Source organism: Aquila chrysaetos, chromosome 3 (genome assembly GCF_900496995.4).
Source record: "Aquila chrysaetos chrysaetos chromosome 3, bAquChr1.4, whole genome shotgun sequence".
Taxonomy (NCBI): Eukaryota; Metazoa; Chordata; class Aves; order Accipitriformes; family Accipitridae; genus Aquila; species Aquila chrysaetos.
Window position 1 is genome coordinate 64,390,441 of NC_044006.1, and position 14,580 is coordinate 64,405,020.

The 14,580-nt window shown below is 53.3% G+C and overlaps 1 protein-coding gene across 1 annotated transcript; it reads right to left on the reverse strand.

Annotated features, from left to right (window-relative positions):
* Positions 1-8,698: 8,698 nt before the first annotated feature.
* Positions 8,699-12,255, reverse strand: FZD8 (frizzled class receptor 8). The gene is given in 2 exon segments (XM_030010353.2): positions 8,699-10,798; positions 10,800-12,255. Coding segments are annotated over 2 exon segments (2,055 nt in total). The 5' UTR covers positions 11,403-12,255; the 3' UTR covers positions 8,699-9,346.
* Between the last annotated feature and the right edge of the window lie 2,325 nt (positions 12,256-14,580).

The window sequence follows — 14,580 nt, forward strand, 5'->3', positions numbered from 1 at the left end:
ACAAAAGGTATTCCATGTCATCAGAGTCGCCAGAGGGTAACTGAGATGTTCACCTGAGGCTTTCCAACATGACAGAAAACTACAGGAGACCCATGCTCTTTTGGAGAGGCAGGTAGAAACTGGATAGGAATCTCCAGGACCACCTGCAGCCTGTGTCTGAGAAATTAAATTAAGGCCCACAGGTTTACCTTAGAGGGAATGAACTCACCTTCCGGGACCCACTGACTATGTTACTAACACTCTATTGACCACAACAGGAGTTTATGTAATAGCTTACATTTAAAAAGAAACATATTTAAATACTTATCTGCATTTAGATGTCTTAGCCTTGAGCTGAACCTCAGCCTTCACCTAAACATGGCACTTGCAAAGGGGGAAAAAAAGAAGAAAGAAAGGATGGAAGTATGAAAATATCAAGAAATATATAAGCAATGATCACAGCTGGAGAAGTACTACTGTAGAGGATGTTACCTTTCACCAAATGTGATATTGGTTTTGCTCAACAAAAGAGACAGAGAAAGCAAAGTCAGGAGAATAGTATTGCTATTGACCTGGACTATCATATGATGTCGAACATTTTCACAGTAGAATTATTTAGAAAAAGAGCAGGAAAAACAAAACCACACTGGTCATACCTTTCATAGATTTCAAAAAGACATCTTGCAAGTCACCACTGCAACACTCTGAATTCTTCTAAAATGCCAAAAGAAAAATTGACACTGAAGTCTGACTTTCACAAGTACAGTCAATATGGCCACACAGCTGTAGACTGAGCTTTTTTAATTCTCTTGTATGTTATCGCTAAAGATTTACTTGAGAGAAGTGCATAAAAAGAAGCGCTGTAGTGCCACAGGAATATGCTAGGAGATGTAAATACACAGCTGGACCAATGCTTCAATAGAAACAAAAAGATTGTCCAGTGTTGACCGAGATATATGATCTCTATATTATCAGAAAACACAGCATATCAGAATCTGCCACCTCAGCCACTGCTTCAAAAGACAAGATATTTAGAGGCAGATGCATTGCTTTTTAGGAGACATTAAATAAAAGTTTGTTCTGCCCAGTGTTTGTGACAACTGGCTGGACACAAAAAACAGCAGGAGTTTCTTAAAAGCAATTCTCTTACTTTTCTCAAAGACAGAATATAATATCACTTAATGTAAAATAACATATCCCTTTTCTTCCAAGAGACAGCCATTATCTATATAATACCTTATATTAAAAATCTTCCATAATTTCGTTGGGATGAAACCAGCAAAGGGTCTATAGAAGTTGCTCTATGAACATTATTCACTTTCAACTTCCACAGATTTTTCACTGTTGGCTTTTGTACCTTTCAGAAAATTCTACCCTGAATAATTCTACACAAAATAATTCTCCATTACCTTCTTTTAAGACATGCAGAAATATATAATTTTTTAAAATTATTATTATTCTCATCTATCCTATTTTCCCAGAAGGAATTATGTTTGAAAGCACTGTGTAAATTCATGAGTTAAACCCTAATTCAGAAAAGCACTCTTGTTCAGGAAAACTTTTACGCATATTCTTACTTTAAGCATCTTATAAAATCTCACTGAAGTCAATAGGACTTTGGCATGCACTTAAATAGTCCTTGCCACCCTACACGCTTATGATCCACTTCTATTCAAGAAAGCAATCAAGCACAAGTTTCTGAATCAGGATCTAAAGGTATTCTGTGAAAACCATTTCTATTCCAAGCTCTAATAAATTAGGTTTTTTGTGATTTTGCTTTTTTTTTTTCATTAAGAATGTATAACGTGAATGTGCTTTGCTTCATTTTAAGCTGCAAAGGCCCATTTTATATACTGCTTGTTAAATCAGATTCTAATGATTCTTTCCCTCATGCAAATCTTTCCTCTCATTCATGGATTGTATTTAAATTCTGCTCAGCTTGCATTCATGATGCCTTGTCAGTGATTTGCATTGCTCTGATGCGTTTGCCCTGGTTGCACCCCTCACTCACTTTGGCTTGAGAACATAGAAGCCATAAATAACTCTTTAGCTGCTAAAAACAACACACACAATTCTTGTACACTAATGAGCTAGAGGATGGCAGCAATGAAGCTCCTTGTGGGTCTCTGTGGTTTCCTGGTCTGACTATTCCTAATGCCCTGCTCCGTACCCTGGAAAACTGGGATTTTCCAAATTGTTATAGGCAAAATATCGCTTCCCTAGAGCTTTGCAAAAAAGTAACTTCAACTTAAAAATCACAATGGTAAATGTGTCTTCTGCCCAGCAGGTTTGGGGAAACCTGCTGAGTGACTGGTCTCCCCTCTCTGCATGCTGGGAGGCTGGAGCTCCAGATGGCAGCAATGTACAGAACATGGGCCGCCCCAAAGCTGCAGGTTCTGTAGCGGGATGGGAAACTTTTTCCCTTCCCTCCCAAAAAGTCAGATTTAATTTTATTCCCACCCTACACTTGGAACGAAAGCCAAAGCCAGTCATTTGTTTCATAAGCCAGATTGCTACATTTTCTGATTTACATTGAAAGAGGCCATTTAGATTTCAACCACTGAGAAATGATGAGGGTATAATGTCTAACATACATTTCGAATCAAGTCAGTTCATAGCATGAAGATTATTCTTTCTAATTTCAGAAGATGTGAAAATGGGGTATTCTAGTCATAGGTTCATTTTCTGGAAAAAAAATCAAGTAGAAAAAATAATCGAGACTAATTCTTTGTGAAAAAAGTTAGGTATAATTTAGCAACGACAAATGTTTGGGGGAAAGCACATCTAGCTAACGCATTTAAAACATACGTGAAAGCATCTAACAAGTCACACATAAGGCAAAAATGAATGGAAAAGAACCGTTTTTTTTTCTGCAACATATTATAAAATCAGGTAGTATCCAAGACAAAGAGAGTCCAGCTTTCTCCTTTATGATATATTGGGTATGTATAGTAATTTGCCCACATCTTTCGGACTAAATTTGTAATTTCTTGGAAAGCTGTGTTTTCAAAAAGGCCATCAGCATTCTTTCTTTTTCTCCGCTGGTTGCGGTGACAGCCTCCTCTGCCCGGCGGGCTGCAGCAATAGGTTACGTGCGAGGTCGGCGGGCAGCGGGCAGGTCCCCCGGGGGCCGCGCTGCCCTCCCAGCCCGCACGCCCACGGGGAAGGTGGCATCGCCCGCGCCGCGGCCTCCGCCGGGCCCCGCGGGGAGAGGGGAAGCTGAGGAAAAGGTGGCAAACGTTAGCCGCGGAGCCCTGCGAGGGCAGGGACCGGCGGAAGGGCCTCGGGGTGAAATTCCCGGTCTCTCCCAGGTGAGGGCACTGCCGGATGGCGAGCGCAGCGGCGTGCCCCCTCCCGCCGCCCCGCCGCGGCTTCTGCTGCACACCGGTTCCCACCGCAGTTCCGCCGTTTGCCGGGATTTCTTGCCCGATCCAACTCCAAAACGGTTGTAAGCCCGCCGTGCCGTACCTGCCTGCTTTAGAGAATGGGAAGAATGAGTCATTTTTCTCTAGTCTTTTAAAAGCCGATTTAACTTTAGCCCTTCAGCGTACATAGCCCAGATTTGGCTTGGTAAGCCTGACGGGATGGCCCCACGCTGGTCTGTTTCTTTTCACCTAACTCCCTCAGATTTCTTCGTGTCTTCCAGATGAAGAGGATCACATCTCTCACCCAGGCCCCATGCGAGGGCTAGGGTACTTTGTAAGCTGTAAAGGCAGCAGTGGGATCGGTGTTTGAGAGCGCCAGCTTCACTGCAAAACGGTGATAGATTTGGTGCTGTGCCTGGGAAACTGCGTACACTCGGGGCGTAGGGGACTACGGCCTTTGGGGGGGTTACTGGGGGGAAAATGGTGGGGAGGGCATAGGTGCGAGGATGTGCTTGTAAAATGGAGCATTACTGAAATAACAGAAGAGTCAGGAAATCCGGGTTCTTCCCCTAGACTTGAACTTAAGTTTCGTTAGCCTGGGTATTATTACTGCAATTTTTGTCTCCCAAGAAGAAATTTGACTATTAATTCACTAGTGAATATAAAGTGTTTTGAGATCATAGATAAGAGACTTGTAGGAGTTAAAAAGTATTATCTCAGCCTTCAAAATGCTTGGTTCAGCATTTGACCTTAGGTACTAGTTTCTGAAGTGATTTGACTATCCTTAGTCACCTGAGATTGTGGCTCCACATTTTAATACCAGACACTAGTTATTTCCATACCACCATAGCATTTATGATGTGTGATCCTTTCTGCTGAACTAGTGAAATTCATATACCTGATTACAGTAATGATGAGCATTTAGAAAAGCTTACATAAATAGCACTGTCTGAACATTTCTAATTGAATTCTCTTAAAGGCTGCCTAGAACTCATCACCACCACATGCAGGGAGTCTGCTCTGTTCAACATTTCTTCCTTGGACGATCATCTGTAAATCACTTTCTTTACTCTTCTTAGGCTCATCCTGTTGCTTTCAGGAAGACCTTTGTTGCCCAGCCTTTTTAATTCTAGGAAGAGGTGTGCTATCTTTTCCATACCATCCAGTTTAGTTTTGGTAGGCAAGGCAAAAAGAGAGGGAACATGGCCAGGATGGGCAAGGGAGAGAGATTGTTCCTCACTTGCTTCCCTGTTGGGCCAGAAGCTGGGTTGGCCACAGCGGTGAAAGAAGTGTGTGCCTAGAGAAACACAGGCCATGTGGCTCTGGAAACGGGGTGCAGGAGCAGGGCATGCTACAGGCAGGTTGTAACACGCACTTTGGAAACTGGTTGTGATTCTACAAGCTGGTTTGACTGGCCCACATTGAGCCTTCTTGCAGCATGATCTTGACTGTAGGTGAGCTTTCACTCCAGGAACATCTTTTGTAATTCTTCAATGTTCATTATCACCAGTTCGCTTTTTGCCCATATTAGGTGCCCTGTCTATACCATGTAAAATTCCACATCTTTATTGGTTAAGAAGGTTAACTTACTGGGCAGGCTAGGTTTGGCTTTTGCCCTGTAGGTAATGCTTGTGAAAGAAGTATGTTGGGCCCAGTCACTGGGATCAAACAGTGGTCTTACTTGTACTGAAGTTTTTATATAGACCTGGGATTCTCCCAGGGACTCTGGTATTTCTTTCTCAGCTACTGATTCCTTTTTAAATTTGGGCATTCCACTTCGGGTCCCAGTACTGGTTTCCTCTTGTGAAGAACTGTTGTGGTTTTTTTCCTACAAGCCACCTTCAGGTGTCTAGCGAGGTGTCCGCCTGAGTGAATCTGGAAAGAATCTGGGCTCTGAAGCCAGGGTGAAGCATGCTGTAGGTAGTGTGCGCACAGAGATGCCTCCGTCTCCAGCTTTCCTACCCCACCTGGGAGACCTTTTAGTACTAGTAAAGCACATTTCAAGAACTCTTTAATGCGTGAGCACCCCAATACTTTAATTTTAAAATGTTGCATAAGAAAGAAGGAAAAACGACTCCTTGTGTGCCAGTCTTAGTCTTCCTAGCCTTCCCAGAAAGCCTGGCCACATTCGTATTATTTCAATACATAAGAATTTCCCAATTCCTCCCTGTCTGAAGTCCCTTCCCTTCCATGACTGATTATCAAAGCTCCATGGAAGCCTCCCCTGCACAGGGAAAACTTTGGAGCAGGTTGCAGGACACTTCCAGGTAGCTCCTAGGGACTCAGCAGCAGGGCCCAGGGGAGGTGTGGTGTCCCTCCTGAGGCCCTACAGCACACCTGCACTGCCCTGACCCTTTTAGAAAGGCCCACTGGCAGCTGGGCCACCTCCTTCAGGGGCTGCAGGATTATTTGGTCATTACAGCAGGAGAAGAATAATCCATAGGATTTCCTTTTGAAGCAGAAACATGTAAAGCAGGGAGGGGTCCTGGAAAGAAAAGGAACACTCTGAAGGTATGTTGCTTCCTAGAGAAGAAAAATAATCCAAAACCGTGTTTCTCTGCTGGTTTACTCAACTCTCCTGAACAGAGAGCAGTTAGACCTTTCCTTGAGCTGCAGGAGGCTCTTAGTTGCCATTTATCCAGCTCTCCAAATGTTGCTATACAAGTTGTGCTATGGAGCCACATCCGTGATAATAAAGCTTTCCCTTAGCTCCCCAGAGCCAGTGTGGCTGCCGGGGTGCGTGGGTGCTGCCCCTGCCCACGGGTGAGCCTATGCCAGCAGGGATGCTGAGGGCACTCCTGCTCCACAGGCAAGGACTTGGGCCACAGGTCTGCTGGGGCTATATTTAGTCATTCTCCAGCAAATTTAGGGAGAAGGCAGTTTATCATCAGACCTTGAAAGTTAACATGTAACTCCTACCACCTCACTGATATTTTTTTGGATCTTCATAGCAAATTTATCTTTAAAGTCTGATAAAAGGTATCATAATAATGTGAATTTCCGTGTAGCTGTGGATTTTTATTTCTAGTATACCTAAATGCCTTGCTGTTGGTTTTTCTGATTTTTGTTTTTCCCCTTAGACACAAATTTCATGTTGATTCACAAAAATCTGCACTTGTAAATTAATTTCTCTAGCACCATTTCCCCAGGTCTGTGTTTCTAGTGATTTGAATTTTGTCTCATTTTTATTTCTTTAACCTTTGCATTATTACTCAGTCACTTCCAAAGCAGGCATCTTGTTAACCTAACTAGCTCTGAGACTGCTTTGCTGACTAAGTCCACCTGCAGCACCTCTTAGCTCATTCCAGGGTAGGTTAAGCCATAGGGCTACTTCCTATCTTTCACTAGAAATGCTTTTACCTCAGCACTAGCAACCTGTACCAGCAGTCTGCGAGCGACCTATCTGAACAAATTCTCACAGAATAGTTGTGGCTGTACGTCCCCTTGGTCTTCCTTGCTAGAATGTGCTGGAGGGGAAGGAACACAGATTTTTGTCTGAAGAAGTGATTGTGCTTCCATATGTGGGGCTTCCCCAGCACAAAGACCTCTACCTTAGCCCCACTGACAGCAGAGAAAATTGCCACGTTGATTTGTATGTTTCAACAACTGTTTAAGAAATGTTTCCAGCAATACAGGGAAATACTGGGGCCTTCTCAATTTACAGGTATGTCAATATTCTGATCTTGGTCAATTGGTGTATAAATAGGCACCATGCATAAATCCCAGTGGAACATCCTTTACATTTGAGAAGTTAAAATTATTTTTCCCTCCAAGGAGTTACAGATCGGCATTTTTAAATTCCTCCTTTTCATGATCCCGGTAACTTTATGGAAGTAGAGGAGTCTATTAAGTTACGGGATCTTTGAAAGGGACACCAATAATCAAGTCAGTGCTCAATGGAACAAGGTTTTTCCCACAAATCATGACTGATATCTGGGTCATTAGTAGGGTAGCTGCCCATCTCTTATCATGATTGACAGGTTAATAAGGGACCTGGGGCTATCTTTTCACTGCTAGCACGCAACCTAACCAATTGCTTTTAAATGATTGCTAATTTGACAGAATATAAGCAGAAGGCATAAAAATATCTGGAATAATGTCTAATGCAGCTTTTACTCCTGGTATTCCGAGTGCTCCCATTTTAGAAAACAGATTAGAATGTAGTTAATAGATTTTAATTTTTTTTTTAGACACTCAGTTTTTAAGGAAAATCTTGTAGTTGTTCTTTGGTTCAATTAGGAGCAAAAGAGAAGGGAGTTTTGTAATGCAATTGTCCCGTAAAGGAAAATGTTTTAAATTGGGGAGATTATGTGAGCAGACCACCTGTAGGGCATTCATAGCTCTTTTCTATAATGCTCCAAGCCGTGCCTTGCTGCCTGCAGTCTGGCTAACAATGCAGGGAAAAGCTGTTTAAAAGGCTGTTCTCCCTTTTCCCTCTGGTGTTCACTAACTGTTACAAGTCTTCCTCTTTAAAAAAAAAAAAGTCCCAAGTCCCTTTAATTGAAGAACTTTAAGGCTCCATGGTGGCCAATTGGTCTGCAACAAGAGGAACCAGGCAGCAGGGAAAGAAACTTCAGACTATACATCACGTTTGGTGAAGAGAAAAGATCAAAGTTTTCCCAAACTCAAAAGAAACCAAGTTCCCTACAGATTAACCCTATTCATTTAGCTCCTCTTAAAGGAATGATGTTCTGAGCCACTGGGCAGACAGGTAAAAAGTTCAACAATTGCCAAAGCATTCTTCTGTTAATTCAACAGCCTTCTGCTCAAATAAATTAGCTTAGTCCTGACAGAAGAACAATACCTTTTCTGCTGAAAAAGGACCATATTTGATATACAAAAGTTAAGATGTTAGTTTAATCTGTTAAGAAGAGATTGATCTAACAAATCTCAACTCGCTGTTCCACCGTAGTACGTGATCTATGAATTTAAAACGTTAACCTTTTACACTTCAGCATGCATCCCCGGAAAGGCAGGTGCTTACAGAAGTGCAGACAACCGATATGAGAGGCGTGTGTGCACATTCCTAAAATAACACCCATTTTAAAAGGATACTTAACATGCCATGTGAGATGACTCTTTTGTAAAGGCTCAGTTTAAAGACACTGTCGTCTTTCAAAAAGCAGGGGAGAACTATGGTAAGGCACCTCCCCGTTTTGGCAAACACTTTTTCAGAACAACTTGTTGAATGACTTGTTTTCCTTGTGTCTGCGTATCTCACCGCTTTAACAGAGGCAGCCATCTATTACAGGGTTAGCGACTGGAGCATGAATGCAGTTCATAGTTTACAGAATCACCTAAAGACATAGCAGCTGGAAAAACCAGGGCAGGAGTAGGGGGAAAGCTTGAAAAAGTCATTTATCAAAAGTCATTTTATTGACAAAATAGAATACTCATATTTGTTCTTACAGGGGTAGCCTCTAAACTTTTTTACAAAAAAAATTTACAGACTGTATAGCTTTGGATATATACATATTTTACACATCTGTACAAGGTAACAAATAATTATATAAATACATCCTTTAATGTAGGAAACCCGTATTTAGCTGGGGTGTATAATTAAGACATGTTTTGATTCAGTCTGTATTGTAAGGCATTTGCCTGGTCATCAAGATCCCAAAAACCTGTAGTCCCAGCACACTCGCACCTCAGGACGGGGAGGGGGGGAAGGAAGACCCTCCCTCCCACGAGCAGAGAGCTGCTATTAGTCCGGAGCGAATCAGAAGCCGCTGCGCCTTGCCCTCTGCAAGACACGGGTGAGCCTCTACCCTCCTCTGCCAGCAAAATAATAAGCTGGCTCCTTGAAGTACATGCTCCCTGCATATGAATGGAGGGGAAGGAGGAGGGGGCTGGAGCCTGGGGCCTCTGCCAGCTGCATTGTTCTATACAAGCTGTGGCTAATAAGGACCATTAGGGGTTCATTAATGGCACCAAACAGTGAGGGGGCATTTTAGGCAGGCCGGTGTCCCTCCTTCCCTAACCTTTGGCCTCTTTCCCCCTCCTCACACTTGAGAGAGGGGCATCTGCTTGGGGTAGGAGACAGAGCTGGCGGTGCCCGATCTCCACGTCAGGCCGGTGCTGACATCGCTGTAGAGGGAGCCACCGCCTCCGGCGCCAAGTCCTCCCGCTGCGGCGATTGCCGCCTGCCCGCCTGCTCCCGCCCCCGTGCCCCCGGCCACGGCAGCACCTTTGCTGGCCCAGCAGCAGCGGGTGCAGAGGGCCCTCCAGGACTCGAGGGTCTTGCCGGACCAGACCCAGACACCGGAGGTGATGCCCACCACCAGGCACATGAAGTACTTGAGCATGAAGACAGCGTAGTCGGGGCGGCGGGCCTGATCGGGCTGCTGGTCGCGCAGGCAGGGGCAGTTGTGCGTGGCCTCCCAGCGGGGCCGGTTGTGCTGCTCATAGAAGAGGCAGGCGACCACGCTGGCGGCTGGCACGGTGTAGAGCACGGTGAAGAGCCCCAGGCGTATCATCAGCTTCTCCAGCTTGTGGGTCTTGGTGGGGCCGCCCTGCTGCTTGATGACGCTGCGGATGCGGAAGAGCGAGACGAAGCCGGCAAGCAGGAACATGGAGCCGATGGCCAAGTAGATGAGCAGGGGCGCCAGCACAAAGCCCCGCAAGTTCTCCAGGCTCTGGTTGCCCACGTAGCAGATGCCGGCCACGGGGTCCCCGTCCACGGAGCTGAGGGCCAGCACGGCGATGGACTTGACGCTGGGCAGCAGCCAGGCGGCCAGGTGGAAGTACTGCGCGTAGCCGGCGATGGCCTCGTTGCCCCACTTCATGCCGGCGGCGAGGAACCAGGTGAGGGAGAGGATGACCCACCAGATGGAGCTGGCCATGCCGAAGAAGTAGACGAGCAGGAAGACCACGGTGCACAGCGCCGGGCCGGTGCTCTCGTACCGCACGTGCTCGGCCCCCGCCAGCTCGGGCTGCAGCTCGGCCGCGCCGCCCGCCGCGCCGCGCCCCCCCGCCGCCGCCGCCGCCCCCGCCGCCGCGCCGCCGCCGGCCCCCGCCGCCCCGGCCCCCGCGCCGCCCGCCCCCGCCCCGCCGCTGCACGCCACCTTCTCGTGGCCGGCCACCAGGCGCACCAGGTAGCCGAGGGAGACGAAGAGGTAGCAGGCGGCCAGGAAGATGATGGGGCGCTCGGGGTACTTGAAGCGCTCCATGTCGATGAGGAAGGTGGAGACGGTGGCGAAGGTGGAGAGGAAGCAGAGCACGGACCAGAGCCCGATCCAGAAGGCGGTGAAGGCGCGCTCGTCGGGGCTGAAGTAGGGGTTGTGGCAGGGCAGGGCGCAGTTGGCGATCTGCCCCGTCTTGACGCGGTTGTAGAGCGGGTGCCGCTCGCTGGACACCGACACCATGGGCGCCCGGCACTGGCAGCCCGGCTCGCAGGGCGGCGGCGGCCGCGGCTTGCGCGGGGCCTCGGCCGGCGGAGCGGCGGCGGCGGGGGGGGGCGGCCTTGGCGGGGCCGCCGCCGGGCCTGGCGCCGCGGAGCGGGGGCTTGGCGGGCGGCGGGGCGGCCGTGGTGAGGTCCGTGCGGTTGTAGTCCATGCAGAGCGTGTCCGGGCTGCCCTGCTCGGGGAGGCGGTCGCAGCGCATCCTGTCGGGCCAGGCGAAGCCGTACTGGCGCATGAGCGGGGCGCAGCCGGCCTTGGCCCGCTCGCAGACGCTGCGGCAGGGCGGCAGCGGCTTCTTGTAGTCCTCCAGGCAGATGGGGGTGTACATGCTGCAGAGGAAGAAGCGCAGGTCGCTGGAGCACTGGATCTCCACCAGCGGCCAGAACTGGTGCACCTCCAGCCCGGCCTCGTCCTGCGTGTCGTGGTTGAACTGGTTGGGCATGTAGGTGTAGTTGTAGCCGATGCCTTTGCAGAGGGGCACGGTGATCTCCTGGCACGACAGCTCCTTGGCCGAGGAGGAGGAGGACGACGACGACGAGGAGGAGGAGGAGGAGGAGGACGCGGCGGCGGCGGCCGAGGCGGCGGCGCAGCCGGCGCGCTGCAGCAGGGACAGGGCGGCGAGCAGCGAGGCGATTTCCAACAGGTAACTCCACTCCATGCTCGGCGGCGGGCGGCGGCCCCGGCTCCTCTCCCGTCCCGCTCAGCAGCCGCGGGGAGCGCGGCGCCGCAGCAGCCCCCCGCCCCGGCTACCCCTCTGCGGGGCGGAGGGCGGCCCCCTCCGTGCACGGCCGCAGGTGAGAGGGCTCGCAGCCCCCGCGGGGCTCCGTCGCCCGGGAGGAGCGAGAGGGGGGAGCGGGGGGGGAGCCGCCGGCCGGCCGGCCGGCCCCCGCGCGGCGCCGGCGGAGGGGGGGTCCGCTCAAGGAAGGCCCCTCAGCCGCCGTCGCATCGCTCCTCGCGGGGCTGGCTGCGCAGGGCGGGGGGGTCGCCGCTTCTCTCGCCGCTGCTCCAGCGCCGGCCGGGAGCGGAGCGGCGGCAGAGAAGTTTCGCCGTCAGCCCCCGCGCGGCGCGGTCAAGATGGCTGAGGCGTCCCGGGGACCGGGCGCTGCGCCCCGCGGCGCCGGGCTCCCACCGCCCCGAGCGAGCGGGCGGTGGCGGGGCCGGTGCTGGGGCGGCCGGAGCGGCTCCTCCCGCCGCCCGGCTCTGCGGGTGACCGCCAGCCGGCCGGCCGGTCCTCGCTCTTCGCCGCCGGCGGGGCGAGCCGGCCGCCGGCGCCCCCGGCCGCGATCGCGCCACCTGAGCCGCGGGGCGAGCGCGGCAGCGCCTCCGCGCAACTTCTCGCTCTCCGGCCCCGGCAGCGCCACTCCGGCCGCCGCGCTCTCATGAATATTTATAGCGAGCGCCGCCGGGCCCCGCCTCCGTCGCCTCGGCCGCCTATCAGTCGTGGCCGGGCGGGGGGCGGGGGGGCCGGCCCCGGCCCTCCTTAAGGTGGAGCCGGCGCCCCGACCGCGGCGCGGCGGGCGCTGCTCGGTGCCCCTCAGCCGGCGGCGGGGGGACGTGGCGGTGGGGCTTTTTTTTTTTTTTTCTTTTTTTCTTTCTTTTCTTCCCCCTCTCCTGCGGTGTACGGGCTGCTGCTGTCCGTACGTAGAGGTGCGGCTCTGCGCCCGGGCACGCTCCCTGCCGGGTGCGTGGTGTGCCACAGGGTGCTGCTTTCCCCTCGCAAGGAGTCCCGGCCAAGCCGGGCTCGCTGCGGGAGCGGCAGCAGTTCAGTAACCGCCCGGGGTCTCCTCGGGAGCGGGGTTCCGTCGCGTCTTTGGGGTGCGCGGGAGTCCTCAGCCTGTGCCGGCCGGCGCACCGCGAACGCCGGTCGGCCCGTGCTGGCCGTCTCGCACCCGGGTGCGAAGGCCGCGCTCGGACCGGCTGTCGCCCGTCCTAGCGAAGGAGGTGGGAGCGCGGCCAAGCCGGGGAGCCGGCGGCACCGAGCGGTGCCTCGGCCGGCACCCGGCCTGGCCTCTTCGGGCTTCCCGCGTCTCCGGAGTCGCCCACTGCACAGCCGTCGGTACCCGCGCCTACAGCGCACAGCCCGACCTGCGGCATCGGTGGTTTCCTACTAGGGGTCGGGGCTACGGCTAGGTACCGGGCAGGAAGCCTAACACCAGTAAGACCGGCAGTCCCCACGCGCGGGCAGATGCGCGTAAAAGCGCGCTTGCCGGGCAAGACGGGTCCCTCAGCGGGTGCGGGCGGGCGGGCGTCCGCACCAGCCGTGCGCCCACGCCGGGCAGCGGCCGGCGGCTGACGGTCCCCCGTGGGACTGCGGGGAGCGGCCCCGCGCCCCGGCGGGCACGACGGTTCCGCGCGGGGGGCCGGCGCGACCGCCGACAGGGCAGCTCCCGCCGCAGGGGTGCGCGGCCGGTCGGCTGGAGCTGGTGGCCCTCCAAGCCGGGGCGGCACCGAGGTGCAGCCCGGCGGCCTGCGGTGGGCGCCCCTGGCTACTGACCTGCGGCCCAGCCGGAGCCCCGGGAGCCGGTTCCGGCCGGGCCGCGGCCCCCGCACCCCCGAGCTTTCGCGTCAGCCCGGCGCCGGAGGCGGTGACTCGCCGAGGGCTGCGTGACCCGCCGGGGCCGGCTTCTGAGGGAGCAACGCCGGTCCCTGGCGGGGGCGCAGCGCGGCGCGGCGGCTCCCGCCGGCCGCCCGCGGGGATCCGCCGCTGCCGGCGGTGGGGCCGCGCCGCGGGCGGCCGTGAGGGCCGGAGGGGGCCGAGGCGCCACGCGCGCGCCTCGCTCCCCCCGCAAGGCCGCGGGGGCCGCACGGCGGGCGGAGGCCGCTGCCCGCCGCCCTCCTCTCCCGGGAGGGGGCCGCGGGGCGGCTCGGAGGGGACTTGCCGCTTTCCCTCGGCCGCTCCGGGGAAGGCGGGGGGGGAAGCTTCGGCGGCCCCTCGGTAGCCGGACCACCTTAAGGGGAGCGGCGGCGGAGCGCGGGTTCTGTGCGCGGCGGGGCCGTCCCGGGGGGTTGTCGTCCTCCCAGGACGGGGCGTTTGTTTGTTAATTGACGCGCTGTTGCGCTTCGCGCTTGTGTGGAGCTCACGCTGGGGCTGTAATGACTGTAATCTCGGGAACACGCCGCTCGGGGAGCCGGCGGGGTGGCGGCGCGGCGGGGTTTGTCTCCTGGCGGCGTGCGATTTTGCGATTCGCCGGGTTTCAAACCGGGAGAAGCGGAGCCGGGGCGGGGGGGAGCGAGCCCGCCCCGGGGGGCGGTGCGGGAGCGGCGGGGCGGGCGCCGGGAGGAAATCAAACGCGTGAGGCAAAACAAAAAAGCGATCCCGAGTTTGTTGGCTGTGCTAACAGGATCCTCTGCGCTCCCGTCTGTGTATTTCAATGAACGCACAGATTACCCCGTTAGGAGGAAATGGGCAATAATGGGGCAATAAACACGTTTACTGTGTAATCATTGTGGTAATTTGCAAACTTCCCCCCCCCCCCCACCACCACCCGACCCCAGCGCCCACCTGAGGGAAGGTTTTGCGTTCAGACGTGACAGAGAAGTGCTTGGAGGACCTGGCCGTGCTCCTCCCTGTTTCACATCCCGGGCTGTGAAATCGGTCCCACTACTACACATGTAGTATTCTTTCTGGTCAAAATCCGAACTTCTCCGAAAGTAGCAGAAGGTTATTTTAGCGCTAATTTAGTTAATATCCTACTGAAAAGCGCGAGGAGATTGAACAATGCCCAGTGAAGAAAACGGAATGAAAAATTTGTCATCTGGCTGAGATCTCCGTGACTGACAGAGGTTTAAAAAGTCTCTTTCCAGTCCTGGATGTGATGTTCCATTTTAAGAAGTGA